The sequence below is a fragment of the Lobosporangium transversale genome, assembly GCF_002105155.1.
Source record: "Lobosporangium transversale strain NRRL 3116 chromosome Unknown BCR41scaffold_36, whole genome shotgun sequence".
Lineage (NCBI taxonomy): Eukaryota > Fungi > Mortierellomycota > Mortierellomycetes > Mortierellales > Mortierellaceae > Lobosporangium > Lobosporangium transversale.
The window spans coordinates 320377-333969 of record NW_019029014.1 but is presented as its reverse complement, the minus strand read 5'-3'; the positions used below and the strand labels follow the sequence as shown (position 1 = coordinate 333969).

The 13593-nt window shown below is 45.4% G+C and overlaps 3 protein-coding genes across 3 annotated transcripts; 1 reads left to right on the top strand and 2 right to left on the bottom strand.

The window, feature by feature from the left end:
* Positions 1-5743: 5743 nt before the first annotated feature.
* Positions 5744-7142, bottom strand: BCR41DRAFT_388537 (hypothetical protein; the record flags this gene model as incomplete). The annotated part of the gene is made up of 5 exons (XM_022028014.1): positions 5744-5953; positions 6123-6157; positions 6448-6532; positions 6864-6940; positions 7034-7142. 5 exons carry the CDS (start codon positions 7140-7142, stop codon positions 5744-5746), a joined length of 516 nt encoding a protein of 171 aa, XP_021878610.1.
* Positions 7143-7451: 309 nt separating this feature from the next.
* On the bottom strand, positions 7452-8303 carry BCR41DRAFT_373126 (hypothetical protein; the record flags this gene model as incomplete). Its single annotated transcript, XM_022026740.1, has 3 exons — positions 7452-7685; positions 7782-8036; positions 8151-8303. 3 exons carry the CDS (start codon positions 8301-8303, stop codon positions 7452-7454), a joined length of 642 nt encoding a protein of 213 aa, XP_021878609.1.
* A 782-nt stretch (positions 8304-9085) lies between these two features.
* Positions 9086-12781, top strand: BCR41DRAFT_325923 (hypothetical protein; the record flags this gene model as incomplete). Its single annotated transcript, XM_022021599.1, has 5 exons — positions 9086-9155; positions 9453-9536; positions 9642-9681; positions 9778-10878; positions 10976-12781. Coding segments are annotated over 5 exons (3099 nt in total), but the record flags the coding sequence as incomplete, so codon positions are not given.
* Positions 12782-13593: the final 812 nt, after the last annotated feature.

Genomic DNA, 13593 nt, shown 5'->3' with positions numbered 1-13593 from the left:
GAAAAAGAGCGCGAAGCTAACGAGAGGCATAGGCTGTGGAAAGATCCTCAAGGAAGGAAAATGTTACAATTTCGCGACCGTTTGGAAAGAGGGAAGAGGGAGCAATGGTTGCTAAGAAAAATAGAGCAAGAGAGGAAAAAAGAAGAGGCGGAGAGAAGGAGAGTGTGGCGACGTGAACAGTGGGTGCAAGCCAAGCAAGAAGCCGCACACTCGAAGGCTATCGAAAGAGCTCGCCGTCAAGAACGCCTACGGTTACAGGCTAGGTTTCAAAGGCTCGATGAACAAGGAAGAAGAGAACAGCGACGACGAGCGGCTTTCAACCGAGCAAGACGTAGAGCACAAGAGCGAAACAAGATACGTGGACGCCATGAACTCGACGAACAAGCTCTCGATAGGAGGCTCAGGACGAAAGCGCAAGAAGAGATGGACTCCTCAAGAACAAGGAATAATAAAATCCCAGAGGGTCATCATCGGTGGTTTGGCTCCTCTGAGTGCCTAGGTGTAGAGATCCCACAGGTTGACATGGACAATATACTGCGTCAAAGAGAGAAACTATCAACGATGAGTCAGCTAACACTTTACTCCGATGGGTCCCTTGAAGAGGCAGGAAGAAGGGCGGTGCGGATGGCTTTCGGAGTGGTGGCTCAGATAGGCCCAGAAAGCTTCTCAAATGTAGTTTCAGGTAGAGTCGATGGGTATGCTTCATCCACCAAGGCAGAGCTAGTAGGACTGTACGCAGCCATTCTAGTCAGTCCCCGTAACGTTCCAACGACTGTCTACATAGACAACATGGCGGTAGTGGTTCAGTTCAAGGACCTTGCTCAAAAGCGAGAAGCAAGCACTGAACGGCAGCGATTGCGATCCAAGTACGCAGTGTGGTGGGCAGCCATTTCGAGAGCGCTCTTTAAGCAGGGCGGGAAGGTAACTGTGAAATGGGTCAAGGGCCATGCTGGGAATAGAGGCAATATAAGGGCAGACCAAGCCGCCAAAGATGCTCATTTTAGCGAAATGTGGACAATCAAAGTACTGGAACACAACGATCTGCGCTGCCACGCTATTTTCGAGAACGAGGTGGTGGAGGATGATCTTAGACACCTGCTAAAACTCCAATCAGCAGTGAGAACACATTACTTGTGGGCGTCTCAGAACAGAGTCAGGAATTATATTGCAGACTGGCGAGAAGTAGAATGGAAAGCAAGCCTGCATATTCTTCACGATGGCAACACGCCTAGAGGCCTCTTCACCAGCCCAGCAGATTGTCACAAGAGAGCGCACAGAATAAAGAAGGTCCATGGTATGCTTCCTACACTCACTTATATGAGGCAGTGGCGACCGGACCTGTATGAGACTGACATCTGCAGGATGTGTGAACAGGAGCAGGAGGACATAGAACACCTCTGGCGATGTCCCATGACACTGGACGAGCAATTGAAAGGTTGGAAGCAGGCCATAGAACTCATCACGAAGGATGGCAAAAGAGCATTAGTGAAGGAGAAGAAGCTCTGGGAAGACAAACAAGGGAAAACACAGGAGCCAAACCTGAATAAAGGAGGCCCCTCGTTTACACCTGTAGCCGACAACGTGATTTGGGGCTCTTTGGAAGCGATGTTCAAGGGCGTCAGAGAGATTCGACATGCGAGCACTCTGTTTGGTGAGGAAGATGTGGATATGGGACGGAGGAACGAGGGTGAGCATGCCCACTGGACTGTCCAAGACTTGTACCACGGTTTGGTGCCGAAGGAACTGATACAAAAATGGAAGACGATCTTCAGAACCACAGCATCGATCTCAAGGTACATTGTTTGCCGCTTTGTCAAGTCAATCGAGGAACTCGGCAGGACTGAAATCTGGAACAGACGCTGCAAAGTCACCGTCAACTGGGAAAGAGAAAATGGTATCACCTCTGTGAGCAAACGCGCCAGGGGACGCAACTGTGTTGGGAGGCACAGACGTAGCAGAGGTGAATTCTTTGGCTCTCACCAGGGACAACGACGAACAGCAGATGTGAAGGCGATCAGGACTGAGGCAGACCGGCGAGTGGCGGCAAGCTACCGGCAGCAGGTGGAATTGGCGATTATGGAGCGCCTGGAAAGCTGTAAATTTTTGATGATTGAGGACAGCGGCTAAAGGATGACCTTCGCGCACAACAGGCCAAGTAGGGAGTAGAGCCGTGCCACAGGTCCTCTGGGACCAAGGAAGTCTACTCAATGCTGACGTGGTTTATGAACAGGATGTAGTACTGTGGCAGTATGACGATGCGGCTTCGGCCGATTATTGGATACCGCTTTATTTGCGACCCCAGTAATGGGGCAACCCATTTATAGAGCTAACATCTAAATAAATCCTACATGACCTCGTGGGTCCTTGTTATCAAAAAAAAAAAAAAAAAAAAAAAAAGGTATTCCATGGCCTAAGCCTACATGACTAGGCTCGTACCCATCCCTCTTCACTTTATAAAGGTGACAGGAAATTCCATTTCCTTTTTGAGTCACCTAAAGTGAAGGGGCTGGGAACGAGCCTACTACATGACCTCGTGGGTCCTTGTTATCAAAAAAAAAAAGGTATTCCATGGCCTAAAATTTTTAATTCCATAGTATAATATATTTGTACAATACCAGTAGCAAAAATGAAATAAAAAGCTAAAATTAAGATTGAGAAAAAAGAAAAGGATTAGACGGGATAGAGGTTTATAAATTTTTACTTTGAGATAGTGGGCGAATTTCAACCATTCTAAACCTATTTACGTTACCGAAGAAGTGATATCATGTCTCTCCCCATAGACATGGTCAACATGGGGCACCTATTTCAATCTCCTCTTTATTTAAATGAAGCTTTGGACACTGTTAATGAGTTCTAATTTAAAATAATAGTCAAGCATATTTATATATATAAATGTATATCTTGATTACTTTTCCATCTTTGCATGAATTGATGTAAATGAAGAGTAGCTTAGTATACACGGCTGTATATACAAGCATATGGAAAGCTTCCAGCGAGAATAAAGAGTGAGTGTAAAAGAGATGGGACAAATGCAAGCACAATGTTCAAGTAAAACTTTATGAACACTTTTGCGTTTGCGTGTTGCTGTAAATGAACGTAAGCAAACAGCTTATCACAATATATTATATGATAATGGATAGCATACGTCTGTATATAACACGCAAACTGATTAGGACATCGCCCAAGGATTTCTTCCCAGTCGGCGGGATCCAGAAAAACAAGGGCGAAAATAAACTATTCAAGTGTACAAGTGTAAAATTAAATAGCCGCTCATTGCCAATCAAATTAGCAATATCGCTGTGAATCCAAAAAGAGAGTCTTCATATTTTTGATTGAATATTAGGATTCATGGAGCTTTGGGAAGAACCAATTTACGACCGGTAGCCTAGAACACTTAACATTAAAGAAGGACAAGGTATATAACATGTAATCACAGAAAGAGAGAGAAAAGAAAGATATAAAAAAGAACAAATGAGAGGGGATTGCACACCAACAGTTTTTAAGGTTTCAATTAGGGTTGGATCGTGCTCCTTCGTGTTCATCTTTTTGCCGCCGAAAAAACAGACAAGCAACTTTATCCTCTCCTTCCCTGCAACTCTACATTCAGTGGTCTGTTTTTATCATTCTGTCCTTCCCCCCTGTTTTGCCTCTGTCCCATCACGCCGATGCACAACAACAGTTTTGTCATTTCAAAATCCTGACCTCAACATGTCGGGACAAGTGGCAATGCAATGAACAATGCACAGATCAAGTAAAAAGTTGACTGACATGCAGTACCAAAAATGCTCTCAGCGCGCAGCAAATCAAACGCGTCAAGTGTTTAGCCACATTGGCAGTTGCAGGAATCTTTATTCTATTCTGAATCGTAGCATATTATTTTTATATACTTACGCATGCACCATCTCTCTATGGCTCATTCCGCATTCCAATTTTTCGACATTAAAATAAAAAAAAGTTTCTTGCTGCAGTAAAGGCGATCTGTGTGTCAATGTAGTGTGTCGCTTTTTGTTTGAAACTACAAGTGTGGGATTCCAGCATGGGGCGCTGAACCGTTCCTCATTCGGACCAGTCAACTGGCACTTCGCGTCTATGACCTGGGCACACACCAGGTTGCACAAAGTAGAAGCAGGTCGTCGTGTCTGCTTTTTCCAGGTAGTCTAATTCTTTGGTTACCCTCGTCTTTTTTGAGTGTCCGCGTATACACAGCCCCACATGGCTTATGCTTGTGGCTCACAATGATGCAGACATTGACAATGTCCATTGTTTGTAGACGTGTTTGCATGAATCTGCATCCTCAATAGTGAGAGGAGTGAACAGATTGAGCACAGCAATCGAGCACATAAAAAGCGAGTGCAATGAAGTATAGAGTTGTGGAGCGACCAAATTATGTCATGTAAAAATGGTTTGGTGTTTTGTGCTGCATGTGCTTGAGTAGCATAAATTGAAAAGGAGAGCGAGAGGACAAAGACGATGGCGGGAGCAAAGATCTGCCAATACAGTTGATGCAGTTTTTCCAAGGTGCCTTTTGGGAGTAATGATGCATCTGCGATTTGTATCTCTTTTTGGACAGACAGACTCAAAGTTCGTTTTATTAAATTTTGTCCTTTTTTTTTTTTTTTTTTTTTTTTACTTTCTTGTCTCTTTCTTTCTCTTTCTGCCACTCTCCTCCCTTTTACTTTTTGTCTTTCTCTCTTTTTCCTTTCATCATTGTTTTTAATTTTATTTTCGTCTGCTTTATCGCTTTTGTTTACTGCTTTCGTTGTTTTATGAATATACTCATGTCATGCCAATGCTCTGCTATAGACCACAGATTGTATGGTACATCGTCCCTAAAAAGCTGAACCAGTGGATCTGCTTTCTCTCTCCTCTTATTACTTTTTTTGTTATCGATCAGATATTCTTCATTTATTGTTGAACAGCTTGAATTGACAACTATACCTTTATCTTCTTTTGCATTATCTTTTAATTTTCCTGCTTTCTTTTTACTTGAAAGTCTTTGGTGAATATCACCCTGCACTATACTATTGGCCCATATTGACTGTCAAGAAGGTCACCGGCGGCTACCAGCTGAACACAAGCCAGCAACATTGATTTGTGCTCTATTCCTTGCATTATACAATGAAAAGCGAGGCCAAGAACGGAGATCAAGATCGAAACCAATTCGGAACTAGAGCAGCTGTATCAGAAACAGGAGCTCTACCCTATCATGATCCACAACGACCCATACTGGAACAACAGCAACATCATCAACAGCACCGACTCTTCTTTTCTCCTTCCGCACCTCAGCATTCTTATTATCCTCAGGCTAGTCCTAACAGCTTCCCACCTTCCTATCCTTCGCATCCCTGTCCTGACCGCATTCAACTAAACTTCCATCCGCATCAACTGTCTCCACAGCCGCAGCCGCAGCCGCAGCCGCAGCAACAGCAACAGCAACAGCAACAGCAACAGCAACAGCAACAGCAACAGCCGCAATACTTCGATCAGCAAAATCGACTTCAATATTCTGACTCTTACGAGCAGTTACAATCCCAACACCATAACCTTCCCGTTATCCAACAAAGAGGCCTGGATCAGCATCGGAGTCAGCATCAATATCAATCTCAGTATTATTTCCATCTAAGTAAGCACATAAGCCCAGGGCAGAATCGCTCACAATGGATAGACCGAAATACCCAACATGAATTAAAACAATCTGGATTCCCTATCCATGATCGATCAACTCACTTGCAGGGTTCTATTTCTACAATTGAACGCGCTGACCAACTATCACCGCTGGACCATGAAATACGGCAGCAGCAGGAACTAGGACAGCTGCAATCATCACAGGAAGGGCAGCATTTCCATTCAGCCAGTCTAAATGCACAACGGGCACATTGCTTTCAAGGGGGTGGCGTTGGCAATCAGTACAATGCTTTTGACCATCATATCTACAACGTCCATTCACCATCATCTATGCATCGGCATGGATTAGCGCGACAGCCAATGTTTATGCAGTCCCCCCTGGTTACAATGCCATCATATCCGCCAAGAGCAATCCCCTCACCGCTTTCAATCTCCACATCTACACCTCAATCATCATTTTCTCCTTCGCTGGCCATGCATCGGCATCGCGCAAGGACCTTTTCATCTGTACCCGCAACCTCATGGTACCCTCCTACAATCACTGATACCATTCACCCTTCATCTACAATACACGAAGACGACAAATGGTCTTCCAAGAGTTATCTTTATCACGTCCCTGATATTGATCCTGTGTTTAAACGGAAAAGAGGGCAAATCAATCAAGCTATAGATCTCGGTAGCATCAACAACAGTAGCCTTAGTTTTAGAGGTAAGAACTTGTCTGTGCACCATCATTCATCTATTGATAAACCCATTTCTAATCCACCATACTGAGCATCAACTACTTTTGCAGCAAAAGATATTTGGATGAAAGATGCTTACTATGGGCAAGCCCATCCGTTTTCAACAGGGAGACATTACTCACATTCACAGCCTTCTGGGCAACTTCATCGTTTAGATCAGAGACCTATTTGTAGGGAACATGAATGCCAAGCCGCTTCCCATGAAGTGCTCGAGTCCTTAGCTCTAAAGCATGGTGACGTTCCAGTAGCATTAATGTCATTACCCAAGGCAAATGGTCCAAACAAACGACCATTTATGCTGTCGTCGCCATCTAGTTCAGGTTCCTCTAGCACAGAGAGCTTTGTTTGGCACCAACAATTCCATCAACAACAATTTTCGACAGGGAGCACGGAGGAACGAGGGCGGGAACAGCAGCATGATCAAAACACTCGTGAGCATTTGTCCAATTTTGTGCACAAACCAACCATCCCTGTGTCCAAAGTTAGCCGACCCACCCCTTCATCCACTTCTCCCTCGCCTATGCCCCGAGTAACAACATCAACAAAAGGGACATCATACTCCATTCCCATGCCTCATTTTCGAAATCATATTGTCCAGAAGCGCACGGGCGACATCCCGTACACCCGACGGTTTTATTCTACTCCCTCAACATCATCATCATTACCTCCAGGTTCACAGGCCCACCTTGCTTCTTCCAATATATCGTCCACAGCCAATTTAGGTTCCATTCGTAAACCTTCTGTAGCGAAGCGACGCCATTCCAGGGAATTCATGCTTACTGATGTATCAGGGCACCATGGATTTACCTCTTCTCCGGATGCAGAGGCTATTGGTACCCAGCTAGGCCGGCTGCTAATTTCCACCAAAGATCATGTCAGAGAGTTGCTTGACTCTTTTATATATTGTGGCTTTAATGGTAAGTATGTCCAGTGCTTTTAATGAAGACATGAGTGAGCGATGCTTGCATATTTCTTTAACAAGAGCATTCCAAACTAATCGGAAATGCGCTAACGTTGGTATTTTCCTACTAGATTACAACAGGCACGCCAATCCTAATCTGGAGTATGTACTCATTGAATTACTTAATGGAATGTTGAGGTCACACAGCGTCTTTGCCTCACGCGACAATACTCCCTCGCAAGAGCAGCCCACAACGTTTCGTCCGACCATGCTCCGCTCTCTTGTACACCTGCGAGATCTTTTAAAGCCTGTTCATGGAAATCCACAACAACCTTTCTCTGCACTTGATGCAAGCTTGGGGGCTGGAGCAAGAATGGGAACTGAAATGGAAGCTGGATCTGGGACTGCCCTGCCCTCTTTTACAAAGCCTATAAGGCTAGGATCCACATCGGTTCCCTCAAGGCAGAAAGCACCGACCCTAGGCAGTACACGACAACGTGCTCCATCCCTACCTCCTTCTCGATTATCCCAGTCGACATATTGCCCCGAAGACAATGGTTGTGAGACTGATAGCGACACCGAACTAGAGGCGGGCCTGAGTCAAGCAAGCCTAGGCTCACCTGGAGGCTCTGCATCTGCAATGCATTCAGTGCCAACGCCAGAGGAAGAGGAGTTCGCAGAAATATACGATTCGACGGTTGAATTCCTAGCATTGATGACATCATTTGTGAGTGTAGTCTGCTGGCTGATGCAAGCCCTTCTAGAGGCTAGCGTCCTAACATTGGATCAGCAAGGCACAGAAAGCGACTCTCTCCATCATGAATATGCTAGTGCGGAGTTGATGAAGTTCTTAGATCTATTTGATGATCAGGATAATGTACTGAAGCCGATAGTTGATGCGTTAGGGAGTGGGATAATAGGGGGACAGACACATATTCAAGATGCAGCTGGAGAGGCAGAGCATGATCCCATGAAGCAGGCAGGCCTCTATGCATGGCATTATTATCTCTTTGGGTCAGATCCTGAGGGGCCATTGAAGAAGGAGGGCCGAGCAATCTCAGCCCAGAATGTGCAGGCAATGCACTTTGATGTCATTCTGAACGAGCTCTATACGACACATATTCTATCCATTACTGCCAAGGAATACCAAAAGGACCATGGGCAATTCTATACGCCTCCAAGTGCCGTAGATTTTATGTGGAAGCGAACAACTCAAGGATTTGGCAACATATTAGGCAGATTTGTTGGAGCGATGAAGAAACTGTCTTATTTGACACCATATGACGGGATTTCAGGGGCTCAAAAGGACGCTCTGCGTCATCTTATCCAGCAAGAGCAGCCCCTGATCCCGACGGCACTCGACCCTTGTTTGGGTGTTTCAACCTTCTTGTCCGCGTATGTTCGCTTACTAACTCAGGAGGCACATTCAGGACACGAAGGAGCATTATGGAATTCTCGGCCCGCGCTACAGCTGTTACTCCATCAAATTTGTGAACACTTGTGGGGAATTGAACTTGACGGATTTGCGTTCTGGATGGCGCGCTGCGGCATCCTTGCGGCACTGATCCCCATTGTTCAACGCATCCGAGAATTAGCTTATCAAACTCAGGACCAGATGCAAGTTTCACAATTGCCGTTCGTCTCTCTATCCGTAGGACGGCAGCTACCCCGCTTACATCTCTTTAGGAATGACACACTGAAACTGACGATACCAAAAGGCGATAGTTTAGAGGCTACATGGGAGCGTGAATCCATTCTTCGACTCCGAAACCCATCAAAGCTTCAGTTTGACTTCATTGTCACCAATCCACCTTATATGATCCGTAAGACGGGCACCTTCAGTGCACCAGATCCAGAGGTATATGATTGGAGTATTCTTGAGTCAAGTTTTGCTCAGGGAAATGCTGCATTTGTATCCAATCGCGCCTCTAATCTCGGTGAAGGCAAGGCATCTGTCAGAGCGTTCAGATCCAAGCATTTTAAAAAAAGTGCTACCGCAAGGACTCTAGGTGCTGATGAAGGTACAGAGTCGGTTGTTGAGATGTATTATGATAACGATGACATTATGGGTCCTGAATCAGATGCGCCGCGGCCTGACTTGAATGCTAGTGTGGGATCGGTACCAGCTGCGTTACTAGAGTCAGGAAAAGCGCCATTAGCGCAAATGCGGTCAGGGGCCAAAGGGATGATGCAGGCTTATGGGTACTTTATCTGGTTTGCAGCCCAACGAGTTAAACCATACACTGGAGTCTTGTGTATGATCACAGGTAAGACGATCGTTGCTGCAGTTTTTTATTTTTATTTTTATTTTATTTTCATTCTCATTCTAATGCTCCTGTTCTCTGATTTTCCATAATTCGCAATATTTTCAGCAAGTCAATGGCTTACCCTGGAATTTGCCTCCAAGTTACGGTAATTGAATATACCTAAGCAAGTTCCATGCGGATATAACTGCAATAACTGCGCAACATACTCATCATCCTTTTTTTGTCACTTACTTGGCAACAGGGCATGGTTATTTGATAATTGTCTTATGGATGAGTTCTACCAGTTTGAACCATTCAAGGTGTTTTCTAAGGTTCAAACAGACTCTTTGATTTTCAAGGTTCGAGCTTTGAATCTGCCGCACACAGATGCTATGGCCAGAGAGAAGGCTCTGCAAGCACACACAACAGTATTTCTCCGACATACGGATCACCATAAGCCATTGAATGGTATCCTCCAAGACTATATGGATTTTAGTCCTTCAAGCAGCACTAATAATGACTTTAGCATTATGGCTTCGATCAAAACAAGACAGGAGCTGAGTGTTGCCATTTTCCCTCCTTTAGCGCCGTCATCAGCTCCAACCCCACCACCTAGCGTCAGCGGAGTGAATCTTGACAGTACGCCAGCGACAACGGCAGCAGCAGAAGCAGCAACAGCAACAATAGCAACAACAGTATCTGTTCCGAGTACTTGGACATACTCGTTCGCACCTATGATGCCATCGTCGGGACTGACAACATATCTTTTGGCTCTTACGCAGGACCTAGGTGGGATTTGCTCTGCAGGGGCAAGAAGGATGAAGGGCTTGAGCGCAGCAGAACCATTACAATGGCATCGTGGCCCTAATACCAACCCTGTATATGGTCTAGTCACGCGAATGGATTATGCACGTGCCAACTTTGGGGAGACTATGACAAAGCGATGGTTCAAACCTGCCTTTTATTGGAACGGCAAAAACTCGCCTGAGGAGATTGGTGGCGGCCCTAATGGGGGTGTTCATTCAACCAAGGTGATGCACAAGGAAGGTCTCTTTTGGCAAACTCGTGATCGGTTGCGGTTGAGCAAGAAGGAGGGCTCTCCTGCAGAATCCTATTTAATCCCTTTGTCTACGCCGCAGAGGACGTATGCACTCTGCATGGTCGATAAGGAATCGGTCAAGATCCTTCGACAACAGGTGGACCAAGGTGAGGAAGGCTCCTTGGCGTTATGGAGATACCTGACGGATGTGCGCAATCACTTTCAGCCGGGATTGGCGTCCAAAAAGCGCAAAGCCGGGATTAATAGCAAGCAGCAAGCAGTGGATGACGATGGAGTAGCGTTCTGCTCTACTAACCAGTGCGGGTATGTCACGTTCTCTAACCGTTTTGCTCTACACCTCTTATATTAAAAGGCGACTGGCTGTGTACTTACTGCCATTTATCTTCTGCACTATTGGTAGGTTTGATATTTCTGAAAAGATCGTTCACCCGATCAACTACGGTTATTTCTCCAAGACTCAGCCTCGTCAGCGATTCTTCCTTGACACCAATTCACTGGCGGTGACAAACCAATGTATCTACTTGACGCCCAATCCACTCTCACAGCATTTCAACGCTCAACCAAGTCCGCCGCTGATTTACTTTCTTACTTTGCTCAACTCTACCACGCTCCAGTTCTTTGTCTTACATCATTGTCAGTACGATCAGCAAGGGAGGATGCGACTGTTCCGAGAGTCTATGGCGAAAATCCCATTTCAAGACAGAGATGTGAAGTACAATCCGGAAAGGATGCGATATGCGTCTAAATTAGGAGAGCTCATGATTGAGCTCAAAGATATTTTGTACGCTGTTGTGGCGAAATGGCAGCTAAATACAAATGTAGATAGAAACGACCAGCGTCGTCTTGGCCATAGTAATGGTAGTACAACCGATAATACTAGCGGACAACGACCGCTTGGGCCTACAAGAGCTGAGGTTGGAGATGAAGGGCTAGGGAAAGCAGTGCGGATAGGTGATCGCCTCGTAGATGGCTCTATCAGCGCTTCTGTAGGTGTTGGCACCCATACCACCCTACTGGATTGGGTTCGTAGAGGTGGCGATGCGCCAGCGGGGTTATTGGTAAAAGTCAGAGGACAAATCCGAAGGATGCTCTCTTCCGCTGCTGTTGCAGCAAGTTCATCATACAGGACGCCGCCCATATCCCAGTCCTCATCCATGTCATCCATCGCTCATAGTGCTCAGTCAGGCGGGACATTTGGCACAGATACGGACTCCGATACCCGTGCGAGCACAGACACTGATACAGAAACTGATGATAACGTTGATTCGCCGCGATCACCGCCATTACAACGAGCTGATACTGCTCTTAATGGGTTGCCGAGCGAAAGTCGATTGCGCCTCGTAACTGGATCACATATGAATGACTTGGACATTAGGTTCTCTGACACTATGGCGAGCCCAGAAGCCCTGCAGGATAATATGATTGCCGAGGAAGACCATTCTACAGATATCTACCACCGCCGACTACACTCATCTGTTTCCTTCACGTCAGATACATCCACTCTAGCAACAACAAGCGCTACTCTCTCTCATTCACAAGCGATTGCAGACTCGGAAGAGTGCGAGAGGATCCTACAAGCGATAGAGCGTGCAGTGACGATGCTAGAATTGGTTCAATGGGCTATAGACCAATATGGATACATGCTTTATGGAATCAAACCCAAATACCAGAAGCTGCTAGAGCTAGAGCTTAAGATTGTGTATAGCTCTACTATAGACGCTTTGGTGGCCCCTACGTCGCCTGTTTCTAACCCAATACCATCCAAACGCATGTTTGGCCCAAGACCTGATGAAACCATATCGGAAACTCTTCCAGATACATATATGGTGAAACAGCAAGAGGAAGTAGAGCGGAGTTCACACCAGTATCAGCATCAAGGCCAGCACCAGTTGCAGCACCAACCGCAGTTGCTGGAAAGCGATTCAGGGGCATCAAGGCTAGGTATCGCTATACCAGGCTTGCATCGCTGGGACGAGAACAGCTACGATAGTGATGATGACGCAAGGACCGGAGCTGAGCATAATGGAGACACATGTGATAGCAGCTATGTTGCTTCTTTCAGCGTTACTTCTACCACTGCACCTACTGCACCAAAAAGTGGAGTGCATCTTCGGGAACCCGAAATCCCTGTATATGGATCGTCCATTCTAGAGAATGCGCAGATGACGGTACAGAACCTACGTAATTTTCTCCAACAATATCCCAGATAGATTAGTTAGAAAAAAATAAAAAGAAAAGAAAAAGAAAAAAAAAACTGTCACTTAAATTAATGGTGTTACAAGATGTGCTGTATCTGTCGCCCCCATTCTGAAGCATCTGCGTTGGTTGGATCCTTATCAATCAGGCTGATGACCTGTTTGTTCATATTTATTTATTTGAATATTATAAGCTCTTATACACTGACATTGACATCACAGATTAGAAAAAGGAGAGTCTTCTCTAATTTGTTTTTTTAAAATGATATCTCTATTCAATTTAGACGTGCTCAAAGACTACTGGCACGCTGACGACCTTTGGCTAGTGAACTGGCACTTCCTACTTATCTTGGAAGAAAAGGATTGGGTTGTTTTGGCCAATCTTCAAGCTAGAATTACGCATCATGAACTGCCGCAATATCCTAGGATCAAGGATATCTCTTGATGCGGTTAGCAATTTTTTTTTAAGAGTTTATTTGATAATGGTTGTGCATCGCATAAACAATTCCTTCTATCTTCCAAGGACTCTCCTCTAATCTGTGGTACTGTGGGACGATTACATTTTGTCGATGCAAGGTCGGGGGCTGTACCTCTCTGCCTCCTGCCTTGATCCAAGAGAAAATAGACTTTCCGGGTTGGGATCCAGACCCTCCGCTACAGAGGGGAAAGCTTTAGTCACTAGGTCAGGCTTACCAGCCCCTTTAAAAGTAATTAGATGATGCTTCGCAGTAAGTTTGTCATATGATGTTCCAAGAACTTGAGATAGTCATTAAAGCAATCATCGTAAATACGGTCTTCAATATGGTGCCAAGAGTGTGAAAAC